The 19475-nt window shown below is 37.8% G+C and overlaps 1 protein-coding gene across 1 annotated transcript in view; it reads right to left on the reverse strand.

The window, feature by feature from the left end:
* The window catches only part of LOC106138986 (titin homolog), a 94994-nt gene that overhangs the window by 16318 nt on the left and 59201 nt on the right, over positions 1-19475 (reverse strand). The window contains exons 19-29 of the mRNA XM_060953678.1: positions 19007-19387; positions 18596-18715; positions 18057-18443; positions 17523-17903; positions 8889-17387; positions 8081-8332; positions 7181-7657; positions 6460-6632; positions 5802-5895; positions 3981-4614; positions 2819-2985 (exon numbers count right to left, since the gene is read on the reverse strand). Coding sequence (XP_060809661.1) covers positions 2819-2985; positions 3981-4614; positions 5802-5895; positions 6460-6632; positions 7181-7657; positions 8081-8332; positions 8889-17387; positions 17523-17903; positions 18057-18443; positions 18596-18715; positions 19007-19387 — 11565 coding nt within the window. The remainder of the gene's footprint in view (positions 1-2818; positions 2986-3980; positions 4615-5801; positions 5896-6459; positions 6633-7180; positions 7658-8080; positions 8333-8888; positions 17388-17522; positions 17904-18056; positions 18444-18595; positions 18716-19006; positions 19388-19475) is intronic.

Here is a 19475-nt window from a genome sequence, read left to right on the forward strand (position 1 = left end):
AGTTGTCTGAAGATGTTCGGAAAAAAATAATTTTCATCAATACTAATATTATAAAGCTGAAGAGTTTGTTTGTTTGAACGCACTAATCTCAGGAACTACTGGTTCGAATAGAAAAAATCTTTTTGTGTTGAATGTTGAGGAAGGCTTATATAACATCACGCTGCAACTATTAGGAGCGAAGTAATAATGGAGAATGTGAAAAAAAATTGGTTTAATAATAGAATAGAGATTCAAATAGTGACAGGTTGCTAGCCCATCACCTAAAAAACAATCCCAAGTTTGTAAGCCTATCCCTTAGTCGCCTTTTATTACATCCATGGGAAAGAGATGGTCCTATTCTTTTTTCTATTGGTGCCGGAAACCACACGGCACCGGGAATAGGAATAATAAACTTTGCAACTATACTTTAAAATTAACCCTCAGGCCGCTTACATTATTAAATAAATAATCCTTCTCGCAGACATGTACTGTTGATATAAACAGCCTCCGACAAATTGCGTTTGACGTGGGGGCAGACAGCTAGGGTTGCCAACATTTTTTTACAAAAAAAAAAACGTATAAAATTGTTTGAATGGGAAAGAAATAAAATATTTGGAAAGAAATAAAGTATTTTTCAAATTTTATGGTTTTATCGCCTTAAAAACGTATTTTTGTGTGCTTTTAGCATATGCTAACAATTTCTTGCAACCTTTAAATGTTTCGAAGGTTGTTTGACAATCAAAATTTAAATTAAAATAAATAAATAATTCGTTTTTTATTAAATTTAATGACGCCCTATGATTGATATAACATCTGATGTATTTTCGCATACTTTATTTGTATGCAAAAGTATAAAGTATTATTACCAAAAATAAAGTAGGATACGTTATTACCGTGTGGTTCCCGGCACCATAACAAAAAAGAATAGGACCACTCCATCTCTTTCCCACGGATGTCGTAAAAGGCGACTAAGGGATAGGCTTATATAAACTTGGGATTCCTCTTTTAGGCGATGGGCTAGCAACCTGTCACTATTTGAATCTCAATTCTATCACTAAGCCAAACAGCTGAGCGTGGCCTATCAGTCTTTTCAAGACTGGTGGCTCTGCTAACCCGCAAGGGATACAGACGTGATTATATGTATGTATGTATGTATGATTCGTTATTATAAAGTATGGTTGGCAACCCTACAGGACAGCCGAAGCCGCCTGGCACATAGGTAAGTTAATTTCGATAGGGTGTGTTCTACCACCCTCATACATTTACACGGGTGGTGATACACTCCGGCGTACAGGGAGATTTTCAGACGAATGCAATTAATAATGAACTGGACATCAGCGACCTTCAAGTCGAATGGACGTAAACTCAAAACGGAAGTTTTTCAGGAGACATAAAAAAATATTGTAACTTTCGTTGAAGTAAAATGTATTTGTAGTTTCACAGTGCCGTGTGGTTCCCGGCACCAATAGAAAAAAGAATAAGACCACTCCATCTCGTTCCCATGGATGTCGTAAAAGGCGACTAAAGGATAGGCTTATAAACTTAGGATTCTTCTTTTAAGCGATGGGCTAGCAACCCGTCACTATTTGAATCTCAATTCTATCATTAAGCCAAATAGCTGAACGTGGCCTATCAGTATTTTCAAGACTGTTGGCTCTGTCTACCCCGTAAGGGATAAAGACGTAATCATATGTATGTATGTATGTAGTTTCACACGTGGGTTTACAAAAGACGTGTCGCTGCCGTTTTGACGTATGCAAGTAACATTAATTTTTCAGTGGACACAAAGATTTGAATAAATTTTGTTGCCTGCAAGTCTGTTTTTGCAGTTTTGCAAGTGGTAGGTACCTGGTCGCCGATTTCTTTAAAATATTTTTCTAAAATGCTTATATCTTACTAGAATTAAACTTTAGCTTTCACGTGAATTTCTGGAAATACTTTACTTGACCCCCTACATGAGAAACCTACATAACAAATTTTACATTTCTAAACCCAGCGATTCGGCCTGTACTGCAAATGTCAGTCAATCAGTCAGTCAGTGCTTATTTATAAGCGACCCTGAAAATTTCATAAATGAAAATTGCATTTTTATTCTTACGTCCCTTCACTTTGAAGGCCGTAATATGCATATCGAACATTGAATAGGCTTTGTCAGGGAGGCACAGAGTACTGAAGGCCGCTCGCCCGCGGGCGCACCCTGCTATCAGTTCTGTGCTCTGTGGGGAAACATGGTGAGTGAGTGTTTTTAGTCTGGCCCGCCTATTACCGGCAGTGGTTTGAAAAGCAATATTGTTTTTAATGCAACCGATAATTGGCTTTGACCACGGTCTGGCTTTTAGCCATCGTCCATAAAGAAGGTTATGTTGTTGTGTCTATGTATCACATGGTACAACTAATTAAAAATAGAAGTGTCATCATAATATTACTCTATCTTACCTTGAGGTAGGTTAATTACACTTTAATTGCCGTGCGGTTTTAGCCACTTCAGAATAGAACCACTACATCTGCTTCCTATAGATTGGTTAAAGTCTCCTCCACATTTCTATTCTAATTTTGGATAGTTATGAAGTTGACGTTATTGAAGAAAATGCTGCAGTGCAGTTTGATACAGCTTCTTCTGCACTGACGCTTTGAAAGCGGCAGTTAACTTATTTTTAAGTAACTTAATTGACTTCAACCAATGTTGTAAAACCAAAAGATATGACAATTATTAAGTGATATGAAGTGTCCTATAATATGAATAAAAATGTTGAATTTGAATGCTATATTGAATTTGAGAGAATACACATACGTCTAGTGCAGATATTTCCATGATCCGATGAACTTATAAGGTACTTACTGTCAAGAGTGACTTCTTCGCCGTCCTTGTACCAGGTGATGGTGGGCGGGGGGCTACCGACCACTTGACACGTGAGGCGGACTGGGTACGTGGCCTGGACTCGCCGGTCTCGGAGACGCATCGTGAACTGTGGGGGGTAGTCCCCTTCCACGTCCGCCGACCGCTCCCTTTCGAAGATCAAATGTTATATTAACATTGGGAGAAACTAAAAATAGATATATATATATAATATATACAGGGTGACTTTTAATTCAACTGCATAAATTTAACTGTTAAGTGTACTCATCTAAAGGATATTTAAAAACGTTAAAAGAAAAATATCGGTTCATATTTCAGAAAGTACGAAAAAAAATAAAAGTATCAAAATCCACGATCCTAATATCACCGCGGTCGGCGGAAAAGCGATGCGTAAGATTCAGAGACGACACAATTCATTCAGCTGAGCGATCTCGACAACTCTGTACTTTACTTGATCTTGATACTAGAAAAATAATTTATTATTCAGACATTTATTTACATGATTAGTTTTAATTTCTTTATGTAGTACTGGTCTTTAATAAAGCGTGTGACGTAGTTTTAAAGGGTTTTTTGAAATACTAAATTCCCTCAAATTGTTTTGAAAGATGTCCTTTAAAATTCCTCTCTGAATTCATATCTATTGCCTTTGTCCATAAAGTACCATTTTGCAGTCATAAGAATTTGTATTTAGTACTTTTTTGTAATTCTGTACTACATACCACATTCATAATATAAAAACGTAGTTTAAGTCCTAAAATTTAACTTTCTACCGAATTAGTTGTCATTACTCGTAAACAAAATAATCGGTAAGATGCCCTGTTAAAATCCTTTTAAGGTGAGGGAAAAGTCTGTGAGGAAACCTGCACATTCAGGCAAGTGGATGTGTAACCATGGATCCAATACGAGTTAGGTTTACCGGCCAAGGTTGCGCAGGTCAGATGGGAGTCGCTTCGTGTAAAAACCTGACTCATCCAATCTAGAGTCCATGGTCAAAGGCATACCCCGCACTCTTCTCCATACAGATGAGGTTGCAACCGGGTCTAAAGCCATGAGGTCGAAGACTAGAATACTGAAATTCTTTTACGAGTATATGCCTATTGACGCAGTATTAAACACAAAAGCATATCCAACAACGTCAACTCACCTCTTCAGCTTGGCATCTGCCTCCCAAATCTGCTTATCAGTCACAACAGCCAGTCTTGCATACGTCGAAGTCCTTCCAAGAGCATTGCTCGCCTCACAACTATACCTAGCTTCGTCATCAATCCTCACATCATCTATCACCAACGAACAGTTGTATCCATTGAAAGAAGTCTTCACCCGTCTCTCTTCTTCTTCTATCTCGTGGCCGTTCTTCATCCAAACCACTTCAGGGGTCGGCTTTCCTTTCACACTGCAGCTCAAGTTGGCCTTTGATCCGACCAGAATCTTCAACTGTCCCGGCAAAATGTCAACGAACTCTGGCCTGTCGCCTGACGATCCGATGGAAACAGGCGCGGAAGTTTGTACCGCTTCCCCCCAGCCGTATCTGTTTCTCGTGGTCACTCTGAAATGATACTCTCCACCTTGTTTCAAATTGAACACGTCGAAGGAATTCAATGGCGTTATGCCCAGTTCTATCCAACGTGCGCCACCTTCTTTGCCCAATAACCAACTTTCAACTTTGTACGCTAGGACTGGTGCTGAAGCGCTGGGCTCGGGTTTGGACCAAGAAAGGGATATCCAGTTGTTTCCACCGTCCACGACGGTCGGCTCGCTCGGGATCCGGTCGGGCACAGCTGCAAAATAGATTGCCTTATCACGACAATGACCTTACCAATAGTTGATCGGCTGCCAAATGTCAATATGTGCCAATTGTCGAATCTGTTACAGATTGAGCAGCGACAGTGAGACATACATACATACATAAAATCACGCCTCTTTCCCGGAGGGGTAAGCAGAGACTTCCTCTTTCCACTTTCCACGATCTCTGCATACTACCTCCGCTTCATCCACATTCATAACTCTCTTCATGCAAGCTCGGCAGTTTCGGGTACTTTTGACCTGACCTTTTACCTTTACCACCTTAATTGAGAGACAGTGAGACATTGGTATTTATAATTGTTATGGTGCTTTTAATTGAGTGTTTTTTTAACGACTGTACGCAGAAATTGAATAAGTCTGATGGATAAAATACATCAAATCCCCAGAAGGACAATGTCCCACAACAAAACTCAAAATAGTTAAGGAATCAGAGTCGAAAGCGCACTCAGGTAATCAAGATTCGAACCCCTATGCGGCCCTTAACCAATGGCTCTGCTGAGTTACAAATTTCACGATGGACAATATCACGAGGAAATCTACACATTTATCCTACTAAATATCTAACCACGATCTAAATGTGTCATATAGTTCAGAAATGCCCTAAAGTGGATTTACCCGTACCTAAATCGTAGTTACAGATTAGCGGGCGTATGCAGTAGAAACGTCATGATACTCGTATGAGTCACAAACTCCATTTCGTTCATGTAAAGTTATCTTCAAAGCAATTTGTGAATTCATCACTATGAAAGTTGATGTGCAAACATACATACATATAATCACGTCTATATCCCTTGCGGGGGTAGACAGAGCCAAATCTTGGAAAGCCTGATAGGACACGTTTGGCTTAATGATAAAATTAACATTCAAGTGTGACAGGTCGCTAGCCCATCGACTAAAAGAAGGACCCCAGTTTATAAGCCTATCGCTTAGTCGCCTTTTACGACATCCATGGGAAAGAGATGGTGAGGTCCTATTCTTTTTTCTATTGGTGCCGGGAACCACACGGCTTACAAAATATAGGCATCTCCAATCAAAAGATTGGAGATCCATTGCAAGTGATTTGTTTCTTTTATAACTATGTACTTACTATTTTCTTGTTACTGTGTAAATTTATATGCAATAAAGATATTACAAACAAACAAACAAAAGACTGACTACTTACATTTGTATTGGCGTTCACCCATTGCCAACGCCGTATCATCCGCCGGATATATCCAATCCGAAATAAGATTGTCTGAAGAAGCATGTTGTCTTATCTAAAAAGAGGGTACATAACATACATACATATAATCACGTCTAATAGACAGAGCCAACAGTCTCGAAAAGACTGCGATGCCACGTTCAGCTGTTTGGCTTAATTATCATCAATATTATAATAATAGATTCAAATAGTAACAGTGACAAATTTTAATAAGCTTTCAGAAGCTTTTTTGGAAAATACAAATGAGATGAAGAATTTAAAAGTCTTGATAATTTAGCCAGTCTCTAAATCATACATGTACTAGACTCATAATAAATCTATACTAATATTATAAAGCTGAAGAGTTTGTTTGTTTGAACGCGCTAATTTCAGCAACTTCTGGTTCGAATTGAAAACTTATTTTTGTGTTGAATAGACCATTTACCGAAGTACGCTATAGGCTATATAACATCACGTTGCAACTATAAGGGGCGAAAAAATAATGGAACATGTGAAAAAAAAACCCCTTGAGGGCTTGAGGCTGCAAAGATGCCCAAAATAACTATTCCACGCGGGCACAGCTAGTCATCGATAAAAGTATGTCTTATGATTTAAAAATAGCAATTAAAATAATGCTTACCACAACGGTAACAAAGGCTCTGTCACAACCGTAGGCGTTCCTCGCTAGGATGCAGTAAGTACCGGCGTCAGACACCACAGACCTCTTCAATGTGAACTTGACGTAATCGTCTGAGGTCATCTTACATACCCTTTGGCTGTTCGTTATGTCTCGAATACCCTTCATAAATACAACTGGAAATATATATAATAAATTAACTAACTAGCGAAGTGGAAAGAGGTAGCCTCTGCCTACCCCTCCGGGAAAGAAGCGTGATTTTATGTATGTATGTAAATTAACTATAATGAACTAAATTCTGAATTTCAAAAATATGGTCTTCGTAACGGTAGAAATATTGTGAAATAGACGTACATACATATACGCCTATATCCCTTGCGGGGTAGACAGAGCCAACAGTCTTGAAAAGACTGATCGTCCACGTTCAGCTATTTGGCTTAATGATAGAATTGAGATTCAAATAGTGAGGTTGCTAACCCATCGCCTAAAAGAAGAATCCCAAGTTTATAAGCCTATCCCTTAGTCGCCTTTTACGACATCCAATGGAACGAGATGGAGTGGTGGAACCACGCGGCACATTCTTCAAAGAAAGTCTGTAACGCATTCACAGCAACATCGTTTTCCAAATTTTTATAATTTAGAGTGATTGTTCTTCAAGATCCAAGGTCAGTAGAGTTTTTCAGGCAACGCATTAGCGCATTAGAAAGAACAGTAATGAAATTACCTTTGGGCTTCGGTTCCCCTTGAACCCTGAAGGAAATGTTCAAATCTTCGCCGACTGAAATCAGCACATCTTTCTCTGGACGGCCTACAATTATCGCAGGTTTTCCTTCGAGTTCATGTTCTTGAACAACCGTAATTGCCGCATTCATATCAACAGTACCATGAGTACCCCAAGCCCTGCAAGTATACAGTCCTGACTCTTTCTCAGTGACATCCGAAAGGGCTAAAGTATACAACCCTTGTTCTACAAATGTTCTTGCGTTGTTGTATGATTCCATAACGTTAGATCCCTCACGAAGCCACTCCACTCTGGTGGGACAGCCTCTGATTTCGACTTGTAGACCAATAGTTCCACCATGAGTGACCTTGAAGTCTGAGAGTACGTTCGTGAAGTGAGGCCGTCGCGACTCTACAGCGTGTCGATTGAACCGTGACTTTTCAATTGTCGTGAGATTCGGACTGAGACGATTTTCTTTACCTATAAAAAAAATATTGATCAAATTGTTAACTTACATCATTGAGATAAAATATAATAATTAGTTTAAAACTAGCTGTTGCCCGCGATTTCGTAAACTATTTGCAGGCAAACTCATGCCTTGAGTTCATTCAAATGACGATTACTTTATTTTTAGTGGACCGATTTTAATGAAACAAACTTTAAATGTTTTTCTGAGTTAATACAAAGCAATTGATGAAAGTTTTAAGTAAATCGGTTCAGTACTTTCGGAGATAAGCGTGATCATACATGCAGACAGACAGACAGACAAAAAAAAATATTTTGCTTTCTATTATTCATTCTGAGCGTCCCTCTATCCATTTAAGTCAAAAATACTAAATTTACAAACAAAATATTTTTACTGTTTATTATATGTACCTATAGATTAATAAACTATAATCTTACCAGTAAAGTTAACAACGTGAGAGATTTGATCGGACCAAACGGAATTTTCAGCTTTACACGTATATTTGCCGCTATCTTCCGGTGTAGGACGGTCGATAGCTAATCTACAAACGCCGTCGGCCAAGTAATATGCTTGATAGCGATTGTTTATTACGATTGGTTTGTCGTCCTTCAACCAGGATATGGTAGGCAGAGGCTGTCCTCGGATACGACATTCGAGAACCAGCTCGTTTTCAGCCATGTGGTACGTATCTGAGAAAAAAAAGTGTGCATGTCAAATTATATTATATACTAGCGACCCGCCCCGGCTTCGCACGGGTGCGAAATTATAAATGTTATTATACATAAAAACCTTCCTCTTGAATCACTCTACCTGTTACAAAAAACCGCATCAAAATCCGTTGCGTAATTTTAAAGATTTAAGCATACAGACAAACAGACTAAAATACGACTTTGTTTTATACTATGTAGTGACAATTATTAGTGCTGTGTGGTTTCCGGCACCAATAAAAAAAGAATAGGACTACTCCATCTCTTCCCCGCGGATGTCGTAAAAGGCGACTAAGGGATTGGTTTATAAACTTGGGATTCTTCTTTTAGGCGATGATGGGCTAGCAACCTGTCACTATTTGAATCTCAATTCTATCAAAAAGCCAAACAGCTGAGCGTGGCCTTTCGGTCTTTTCAAGACTGTTGGCTCTAACTACCCCGTAAGGGATATAGACGTGATGATATGTATGTATATATGTATGTTGTCAAATTATTTATCACAGAAAGTAATAAAAGTTCTCAAATTTTATAAACTTACCGCGTATAGATCGTGTGAATGTTGGCGGTATCGGAGACGCTTTGAAACTCGGGTACACTTTGAGATTAGCCGACGAACTAATGGAGCCATTTTCATTTTCCACTGTACAGCTGTATTCAGCTGAATCACTCGGCACGGCATTCAAGACTTCTAGTGTTATAAGGCCATCCATGTATTTGGTTCGGTATTTCAATTTATTATTAAGAAGAACGCCATTTCTGTACCAAGTGACTGTAGGATCAGACGATGACAAAACGCTGCATGTGAGCTTCACCCTAGAACCTTCTACAGCAGTTCTATCAGTTAAGAATGTCGAAAATACAGGCTTTCTCTTTATATCGCGCGTCATACTGGGCCGTTTCTCCGAGATTGTGCTCCTTGCTTCACTTAAAGCTTTAGATCTCTGTCTTATCTCTCTTTTTTCAGATATTTCACAGCTTCTTCTATTACTGGATTCCAAGGGCGGAGGTAAGGAAGATCGCAATTTTGCATCATTAACTAATTTCTCAGCTTTATATATTCCGCCACTTCTAAGACTGTCTCTATCTACACTTACCAATCTCTCCCCACCCAGTCTATCGGTTTCATATCTCTTTTCTCTATAACCAGGAGGTTTAGCAAATTCAGATGTGTAATCTTTAGTTGTGTGATCTACAAATCTAGGTTTCTCTCTTTCCTCTCTTCTCAACCCTGCCGAGGGCTCGTACTGATATTCTTTCATATAACGTTGTTTGTCAGATTCATGAGTAGACTCAACATTGTTTTCAATATCAAAACCATCAATTTTACTTATACGACCCATTTCAATGTTTGCTTTCCTGTTATATTCCTCATGCGTAATTTTAACTTCCCCATTTTCTCGCCGATGACGTCCCTCTTTCTTAACTATTGCTTCATCTTCTCTCCTTATTTGTGTATCTTCCTCAAAGCGTTTCTCCGCTTTTGTTTCCTTGTTGGCTCTTTCAGCATTTTCCGTTTTTATTTTAACACGCGTATCTTCCTCTTGCTTGACTTTTTCTGCTAGACGACGTTTCTTATCTTTGTTTTTGTTTTCAGCTTCCTCTGCATCTTGTTTTTGTTTCATAATATGAGCTTCTTCATCAAGTTTTGCCTTTTCTTCTGCAAGCCGTTTTTCTTCTTCCTTTTGTTTCTGCTCGACCTCCTCTGCCTCTTGTTTTTGTTTCATACGAGCTTCTTCCTCAAGTTTAGCTTTTTCTGCCTTTAAACGTTTCTTTGCCTCCTTTTTCTTCTCAGCCTCGTCGGCAGCTTGTTTTTCTTTTTGGATTCGCGATTCTTCTTCAACTTTTGCTTTTTCTTCGGCAAGTCGTTTTTCCTCTTCCTTCTTTTTCTTATCGGCCTCCTCTGCCATTTGTTTTTCTTTCTTTTTACGCATCTCTTCTTCTGATTTAGCCTTTTCATCTGCAAGTAGTTTTTCCTCTTCCTTCTTTTTCTTCTCGGCCTCTTCTGCCATTTGTTTATCTTTCTTTTTACGCGCTTCTTCTTCAAGATTTGCTTTTTCTGCCTTTAAACGTTTCTTTTCTTCTTTCTTTTTCTTCTCGGCCTCCTCAGCCGCCTCTTTTTCTTTCTGAATGCGTGCTTCTTCTTCAAGTTTAGCTTTTTCTTCGGCAAGACGTATTTCTTCTTTCTTTTTCTTCTCATCTGCCTCGGTAACCTGCTTTTCTTTCAAGATTCGTGCCTCTTCATCAAGTTTCGCTTTTTCTTCTGCTAGTCGTTTTTCCTCTTCCTTCTTTTTCTTCTCGGCCTCCTCTGCCATTTCTTTTTCTTTCCTTAAACGGATTTCTTCTTCTAATTTTACCTTTTCTTCTGCGAGTTGCTTTTCTTCTTCCTTCTTTTTCTTCTCAGCCTCCTCTGACTCCTGTTTTTGTTTCTTAATACGCGCTTCTTCCTCAAGTTTTGCTTTTTCTGCCTTCAAACGTTTCTTTTCTTCTTTCTTTTTCTTCTCATCTGCCTCGGCGTCCTGCTTTTCTTTCAAAATTCGCGCCTCTTCTTCAAGTTTTGCTTTTTCTTCTGCAAGTCGTTTTTCTTCTTCCTTCTTTTTCTTCTCGGCCTCCTCTGCCATTTCTTTTTCTTTCCTTATACGGATTTCTTCTAATTTTACCTTTTCTTCTGCGAGTTGTTTTTCTTCTTCCTTCTTTTTCTTCTCTGCCTCCTCTGACTCCTGTTTTTGTTTCTTAATACGCGCTTCTTCCTCAAGTTTTGCTTTTTCTGCCTTCAAACGTTTCTTTTCTTCTTTGTTTTTCTTCTCGGCCTCCTCAGCCACCTCTTTTTCTTTCTGAATACGTGCTTCTTCTTCATGTTTAGCCTTTTCTTCGGCAAGACGTATTTCTTCTTTCTTTTTCTTCTCATCTGCCTCGGCGACCTGCTTTTCTTTCAAGATTCGCGCCTCTTCTTCAAGTTTGGCTTTTTCTTCTGCAAGCTGTTTTTCTTCTTCCTTCTTTTTCTTCTCGGCCTCTTCTGCCATTAGCTTTTCTTTCTTTTGGCGCGCTTCCTCTTCTATTTTTGCTTTTTCTTCTGCGAGTTGTATTTCCTCTTCCTTCTTTTTCTTCTCTGCCTCCTCTGACTCCAGTTTTTGTTTCTTAATACGCGCTTCTTCCTCAAGTTTTGCTTTTTCTGCCTTCAAACGTTTCTTTTCTTCTTTCTTTTTCTTCTCTGCCTCCTCAGCCGCCTCTTTTTCTTTCTGAATGCGTGCTTCTTCTTCAAGTTTAGCTTTTTCTTTGGCAAGACGTATTTCTTCTTTCTTTTTCTTCTCGGCCTCCTCAGCCGCCTCTTTTTCTTTCTGAATGCGTGCTGCTTCTTCAAGTTTAGCTTTTTCTTCGGCAAGACGTATTTCTTCTTTCTTTTTCTTCTCATCTGCCTCGGCGACCTGCTCTTCTTTCAAGATTCGCGCCTCTTCTTCAAGTTTCGCTTTTTCTTCTGCTAGTCGTTTTTCCTCTTCCTTCTTTTTCTTCTCGGCCTCCTCTGCCTCTTCATTTTCTTTCCTTATACGGATTTCTTCTTCCAATTTTTCCTTTTCTTCTGCCAATTGTTTTTCTTCTTCCTTCTTTTTCTTCTCTGCCTCCTCTGACTCCTGCTTTTGTTTCTTAATACGCGCTTCTTCCTCAAGTTTTGCTTTTTCTGCCTTCAAACGTTTCTTTTCTTCTTTCTTTTTCTTCTCGGCCTCCTCAGCCGCCTCTTTTTCTTTCTGAATGCGTGCTTCTTCTTCAAGTTTAGCTTTTTCTTCGGCAAGACGTATTTCTTCTTTCTTTTTCTTCTCATCTGCCTCGGCGACCTGCTTTTCTTTCAAGATTCGCGCCTCTTCTTCAAGTTTCACTTTTTCATCTGCAAGTCGTTTTTCCTCTTCCTTCTTTTTATTTTCGGCCTCTTCTGCCATTACTTTTTCTTTCTTTTCACGCTCTTCTTCTTCAAGTTTTGCTTTTTCTTCTGCGATTTGTTTTTCTTCTTTCTTCTTTTTCTTCTCTGCCTGCTCTGCCTCTTGTTCTTGTTTCTTAATACGCGCTTCTTCCTCAAGTTTTGCTTTTTCTGCCTTAAGACGTTTCTTTTCTTCTTTTTTTTCCTTCTCAGCTTCCTCAGCGTCCTGTCTTTCTTTGTTTATTCGCACTTCTTCCTCAAGTTTTGCCTTTTCTTCTGCAAGGCGGTTTTCTTCTTCCTTCCTTCTCTTCTCGGCTTCCTCTGCCTCTTGTTTTTCTTTAGCGAGACGTTCGTCTTCCTCTAATCGCTTCTTTTCAGCCTCCTCTCTCTCTTTCTCGATTCGCGCTTCTTCTAATTTAGCTTTTTCTACTGCAAGACGTTTCTCTTCTTCTTTATATTTCTTCTCGGCCGCCTGTTTTTCTTCCTGAATTGCTTCTTCTTCAAGTCTAGCATTTTCTTCAGCTATTCGTTCTTCTTCTTCTTTCATTTTCTTTGCATTTTCCCGATTTTCTTCTTCTTGCTTTTTCTTCTCGGCCTCCTGTTGTTCTTTTAGAACTCGCGCTATTTCCTCTTCTTGCTTCTTTCTTTCACTCTCCTCGACTTGTTGTTGTTCAGTTCGCGTTTTATTTTCTTTCTCCACTTTCTTCCTTTCAGCCTCTTTTGCCTCTTCCTGTTCTTTCTTTATACGAGCCACTTCTTCGAGTTTTGCATGTTCTTCTGCAATTCGCTTTTCTTCTTTCTTTTTCGCCTCAGCTTCCTGTTGTTCCTTCTCGAGTCGTGCATTTTCATCTAGCTTTGCTTTTTCAGTCTCAAGACATTTCTTTTCTTCTTCCTTTTTCTTCTCTGCTTCCTGGGCCTCCTCTTTATCTTGTTGAATGCGTGTTTCTTCTTCCGGTTTAGCTCTTTCTTCTGTTAATCTTTCTTCTTTCTTAATCTTCTTGGCTTGGTCCGTCCCTTTTTGGATACGGCTTTCTTCTTCTAATTTCGTGTTTTCTACTGCTACCTGTTTTTCTTCTTCTTTCTTTTTCTTCTCGGTCTCCGCTTTTTCTTTTTGGATACAAGCTTCGTCTTCTAATTTATTTTTTTCTTTAGCGCGGAGTGTCGCTTCCTTATTCTTTTTCTTCTCAGTCTCATCAACCTCCTGCTGTTCTTTATTAATTTGTGCTTCTTCGTCTAATTTCTTGTTTTCATCTTCCCGGCGTTCTTTTTCTTTCTTTTTCTTCTCATCCTCTTCAACCGCTTGTGTTTTTTCTTTAATACGTGTCTCTTCTTCCAGTCTCGTTTTTTCTTCTGCGAGACGTAATTCTTCTTCTGCCTTTTTCTGGTCAGCTTCCTGCTGTTCTTTACTGATTCGCACTTCTTCCTCAAGTTTAGCTTTTTCTTCAGTAAATCGTGATTCTTCTTCTCGCTTTTTATTCTCAACCTCTTCAGCTTCCTGTTGTTCTTTGTTAGTACGAGCTTCTTCTTCTAATTTCGCATTTTCCTCCGCAATACACTTTTCTTCTCGCATTATCCCCTCAGCCTCTTTTTGTTCATTCTCAAATCGTGCATATTCTTCGAGTTTTACTTTTTCTTCATCATGCCTTTTTTTCTCAGCTTCAGCATTCTGCTCTTCTTTCTTAGTTCGCGCTTCTTCCTCAAGCTTTTCTTTTTCTTCTGCAAGTTGTTTTTTATCTTCCTTTTCTTTCTTTTCAGCATGCTCTTTCTCCTCTTGTATACGCGCTTCTTGCTCTGATTTTTCTTTTTCTTGTATAAGCCATTTTTCATCTTCCTTCTTTTTCTTATGAAGTTCCTCTGTCTCTTGTTTTTCTTTCATTATTCGTGCTTCTTCATTCAATTTTGCTCCATCCACTTCAAGGCATTTTTCTTCTTGCACCTTATTTTCAGCCTCTTGCTGTGTTTTTGTGACTTGCCCATTTTCTTTAGCGATTTGTTCTTCTTCTGCCTTCGTCTTATGATTTTGCTGTTCTTCTTGTTTAGCTTTATCTTCTGCAATTGGTTTGGGTTCATCCTCTCCTTTCTTTTCAGCTATGTCGGTCTTTTGATTTCTTTTATCCTTTTCTTCTTCTTTTACTTTATCTTCTGCAATGAGTTTGAGTTCTTCCTCTCTTTTGTTTTCAGCTTCTTCTGCCTTTTGTTTTTCTATTTTCTCTTCCTCTTGCATAGAGTTATGTTCCATTTCATATTCTTGTTGAGTCTCAACCTGTTTAACTTCCATGACTTGCGTCTCGTGCTCTAATTGAGCATTGTCTTGTTTGAATAGTTTTTCTTGTTGCTTTGTTTGCTCAATCTCTTGTGATTGCTTGCTAAGTGCTTCTTCTACATTTGATTCTTTTCCAGCAAGATTATTTTCTTCTGTCATTTGTTGCTTCTCAGCCTCATCTTGTAATTTGTCTTTTTCTTGCGGCTGCAGTTTCATTTCTACTACCTTAGTCTCTTTTGTTTCTATCTTTACTTCCGCTTTCTCCAGATTTTCTTTTTCTTTCTCAGAACTATGCTTTTCATATTCCGTCTCAACTTCTTTGGCCTCTTGTGTTTTATTCATTGTTTCTTCCTCTAGTTTTTCTAAATCGTCTACTACGCGTTGCTCGTCTATCAAAGTTTCCACTGCAGCTGCCTGGGCTTCTTGTTTATCTTCTTCAATTTGTGCTTCTTTCTCACGTGTAGCTTCATCTAACTTGGCTGATAAATTTTCTTTTTCGTGTTTTGTTTCACTCTTTTTAGCGTCTAGATTTTCACTTATAGTTGAAATTTCTTCCACTTTTTCCTTTATGACTCGGCTTTCTTCATCTTTCCCTTTTCCATCGGACCCTGATTTTCCATCTTCAATATGTTGTTCTCGTTCAACGTTTTGTTCTTTTAACTGTTTCTCTACTTCCACAGTTTCATTGGCTTTCTCCGCATCTTGTCTTTGTTTCTTTATTTCAGCTTCCTCTTCTAATTTTGAAATTTCTTCTTCAAGGCCTTTTCTTTCGTCTTCCGTGTCCTGTTCAGTTTTTTCGGCCATTACTTCTTTCTTTTCAATTTGAACTTCTTCGAATTTAGCATTTTCCTCTCCAGTTTGTTCTTTCTCTTCTGTTATTGTTATCTGCGATTTATTGACCTCTTGAGTTTCAATTTCATTAATTGGCAAAGAGGCTGACTCTTTTGCTCCAGTAATTTCATCTGTTAAAGAAGTAAGCGATTGTTTTTCAGTTTGGACATGTTCGTCCTGTTCCAGTTCATCACTCTTTAAAGTTTCGCCTTTCTCTAGCGTGGCATATTCAGACTCCAGAATCTCTGCTTTCTCCGTATTGCTTATACTCGGTTCTGCTCTTACCATTTGGTTTTCTGCCTGAATCTGTACTTCATCTTTTCGCTTTGTATCATCGTCAGTTTCAATTTTTTCTAAATCATGTTGCTCTATTGATTGCTGTGTTAATATATTATTTTCTGTTGTATCTTGTTCTTGTTCTAGGTTTTTCGCAACTTCTTGTAATTCACTTATTTTATTTACTTCTTGATTCAGGTCATTTTCTACAACAGCCGCTTTTTCGGATGGTGTCTGTCTTTCATCTTGCTTGCAATCTTTTGAAGTTGATGGTTTGGCTTCGTCAACTTCTGCCATAAATATTTGAGCTTTATCGTGTTTTTCCTTTTCTAAATTAACGTTATTTTCTTCTTCAAGCAAATTATCTGTTGATTTGAAAATTTCTACCTCTTGTTTTATCACTTCAGTTTCATTTGAAGCCTGAAGATCAAGCACTTTTGCTTGTTCATCACCCTCACTTCTAATACTCGTAAGTTCACTTCCGTCTTTTAAAGTCTGAATATCAGAAACGTCAGCTGAATCGATCGGATAAATATTAATCTCACATTTATCTTCTACTTTTTGCTCTTCACTATCCAATTGAGCATCAATTTTTAAAGTGGATGCAATGTCCAGAATACGAGATGCTATGTTTCTGAAAATTGGTATTTTATCTTTTACTTCTAAAGTTGTTTGAGTTTCGATATTCAGTAAACTTTCTTGAATATTATTGTAAAGTTCTTGTATCTTATTTGAAACAATTTCGTCTGTTGTGAGCGACTTAATCCCATCAACGTTAAGTTTCAGTTCTTCAAGAATTATCTTTGTAAAGGCCGCGTCACTGGGCAACCTGGCTGTTTTATCTAAATTAATATAAAACTTTATGTCCCCAAAGTGTTTCAAAGCATTTCGTAAAGACTTTGACATTTTTTTAATTTTTTGTTTATCGCCCTCTGTGCAATTTTCCATCAACGGGTTCAAAAGTTTAATTGTATGAAGAATATTTTCAGTAGGTTTACCGTAATTTTCAAACATGAACTGTCTTTGAATACTCGCTATTGTACCTCTCATATTTGATATACTTCCATAAACAGAATGAATAGCTGTAAGAATACTATCTCGACTTCCTGAGGGAAGAGATTCTTCCGTCTCAACGATTCTTTCGAGAGAAAACACTCTTTCTTCTAATTGGTCCAAGACTTGTATTACTTCTACTCCCTTTTCAATTAAAGTTTCAGAGTCACCCATAAAGCTTAATCGTAATGTTTTCATTGTGTCTTTGAGACTGTTAAGATTTGATATTATATTATCTAAACTTCTGTTATCTTTAATGTCAAGTTTTACAGCACTATCGAGTAACTTTACAGTCTCATTAGTATCACTTGAACATTTTTCTAGAGCATTATCAGTTGTGATTTGTTTTGGCAACGTCTCACTTGTTTGGTTTTCCTGCGCTTCATTCATATTATTAACCAATAATTGTAACGTGGCACAGGCATCTTTCAGAAGTTCTGGAGGACTATCCTCGTTAATTTGAAGTTGGACACTTCTCACACTGCACTCTATATCATCGAGAGTTTCATTGAGAGCGTCATTTACTGTTCCGTCAAAGTCACGTTTAAGTTTTATGATAACCGTTTGTACTTCATCTAATGTGTCTTGAAGGGAGTCATTGTCTCCAGAAACTTTGTCAGCTGAAGGGCTATTTATTTTGTTGCTGACTTCTTGAAGTAAAGTTTCTAACTGTTTCATGGAATCTTCTTCAATAACATCAGTTTGTTCTAGAAAAAAGAAAACAGATTAATGTGTGACTAATTAAGGTGTGACTTTAAGAATATGTTAAAAAAATCTTTAATAAAGGCATATTGGTTTTACTTAGTTGAAATCAATGTCAAACCAGTACTTTCATTACTTACTACTTTGAACAGTTTCGACAACTGCAATTTTCAGATCTTCTTCCAAATGAGATGCTACCTCACAGACTTTCTGGAGAGCCTCAGGACTGATTTTATCCAAATCTTGAGCAGACTCTAGCATCTGTTGCTGTAAATTAGACAATGCTTCTTGCAGTTTTAGCTTCGCACTTAATTTTTCTTCAACCTTTTGCTCCAATACTTGACAAACATCTTCTTTATCACAGACGGCACTAATTGATGCGATTCTTTCCCGCATCTCCTTCGCAAGAACTACTGATTCTTTCAACGAATCCGTATTACAAACGCTTGATATCTCATTGACTACGTCAGCAACATCATCCCTTATAAAATCGTCAATATGTTGTAGAAGAATTTCATTTCCTGCAAATACAAAATATGTTTCATAAGAATTTGAAAAGAATGTTATATTAGTTCAAAAATGTACAATATGTGGGAGTTTAGGTAAACTAGTAGTACTATCAGCATTACGTATTATTTAATTTCTCAAGAAAATGTATCCTAAAATGCACTTACTGGTGGTCACAGTCTCAACATTTGCAATTTTCAGATCTTCTTCCAAATGAGTTACTATATCACTGACTTTTTGGACAGCTTCAGGGCTTATTTTATCCAAATCTTGTGCAGACTCCAGCATCTGTTGTTGCAAATTTGATAGCGCTTCTTGCAGTTTTAGCTTCGTGTTTAATTTTTCTTCGACTTTTTCCTCCAATACTTGAGAAACATCTTCTTCGTCACAGATAGCACTAACTGAAGCGATTTTTTCTTGTAACTCTTTTGCAAGAACTACTGATTCTTTTAACGAATCTGTGTTGCAAATACTCGATATTTCATCGACTACTTCAGCAACATCATCTGCTATAAAGACCTCTATATGTTGTAGAAGAGTTTCATTTCCTGAAACTAAAATTATGATTTATTATTCACCTATTCGATACTTGGCCAAGCCATACAACTAAAACAATTGAACTTTATCGTTGAAGCATTATTAAGCTTTATTTCATATGTGTATTATACTTTTTGGTAATAGTTACTAGACTTAAAATATTACTTACTTGTTTGCACTGTTTCAACAGTTGCAGTTTTGTGATCTTCATTGAAATATGTAACTATATCACTGACTTCTTGAATAGCTTCTGGAGTCAGTTTATCCAAATCTTGTGTATTCTCATTTCCTGCAAATAAATATATGATATTTTTGATTAAATTTCCTGATGCTCCATTCACACATTGAGTCATAGTGACACTGAGTATACTAGATGAATATACTTATTCCCTTAGTCACCTTTAACGACATCCACGGGAAAGAGATGGAGTAGTCTTAGTCTAATGAGCCAGGAAATACAAGGTACTTTCAGAAAATATATCGTACGTATATCAGTGTGCAGACATTGAAGCATTATCAACATTATGTAAGTATGTGTTTATTGTACTCTACACGAATTTGGTCCTTAAAATATACTTACTCGTCTGTACAGTTGCAACCGTTGCAATTTTTAGATCTTCTCCCAAATGCGTGACAATGTCACTGACTTTTTGGATAGCTTCAGGGCTTACTTTATCCAATTCTTGTGCAGACTCTACCATCTGTTGTTGTAAATTAGACAATGCTTCTTGCAGTTTTAGCTTCGTACTTAATTTTTCTACAACCTTTTCTTCTAATACTTGACAAACATCTTCTTTATTACAGACGGCACTAATTGATGCGATTCTTTCCCGCAACTCCTTCGCAAGAACTACTGATTCTTTCAACGAATCCGTATTACAAACGCTTGATATCTCATTGACTACGTCAGCAACATCATCCCTTATAAAGTTGTCAATATGTTGTAGAAGAGTTTCATTTCCTGCAAATAAAAATATTTTATCTAAGATTTTGAAAAGATTGTTTGACATTAGTGCAGCAAATCATAATGGTGCCAGCTCAGGTAAACT

This window comes from Amyelois transitella, chromosome Z (assembly GCF_032362555.1).
Source record: "Amyelois transitella isolate CPQ chromosome Z, ilAmyTran1.1, whole genome shotgun sequence".
NCBI classification, from domain to species: domain Eukaryota; kingdom Metazoa; phylum Arthropoda; class Insecta; order Lepidoptera; family Pyralidae; genus Amyelois; species Amyelois transitella.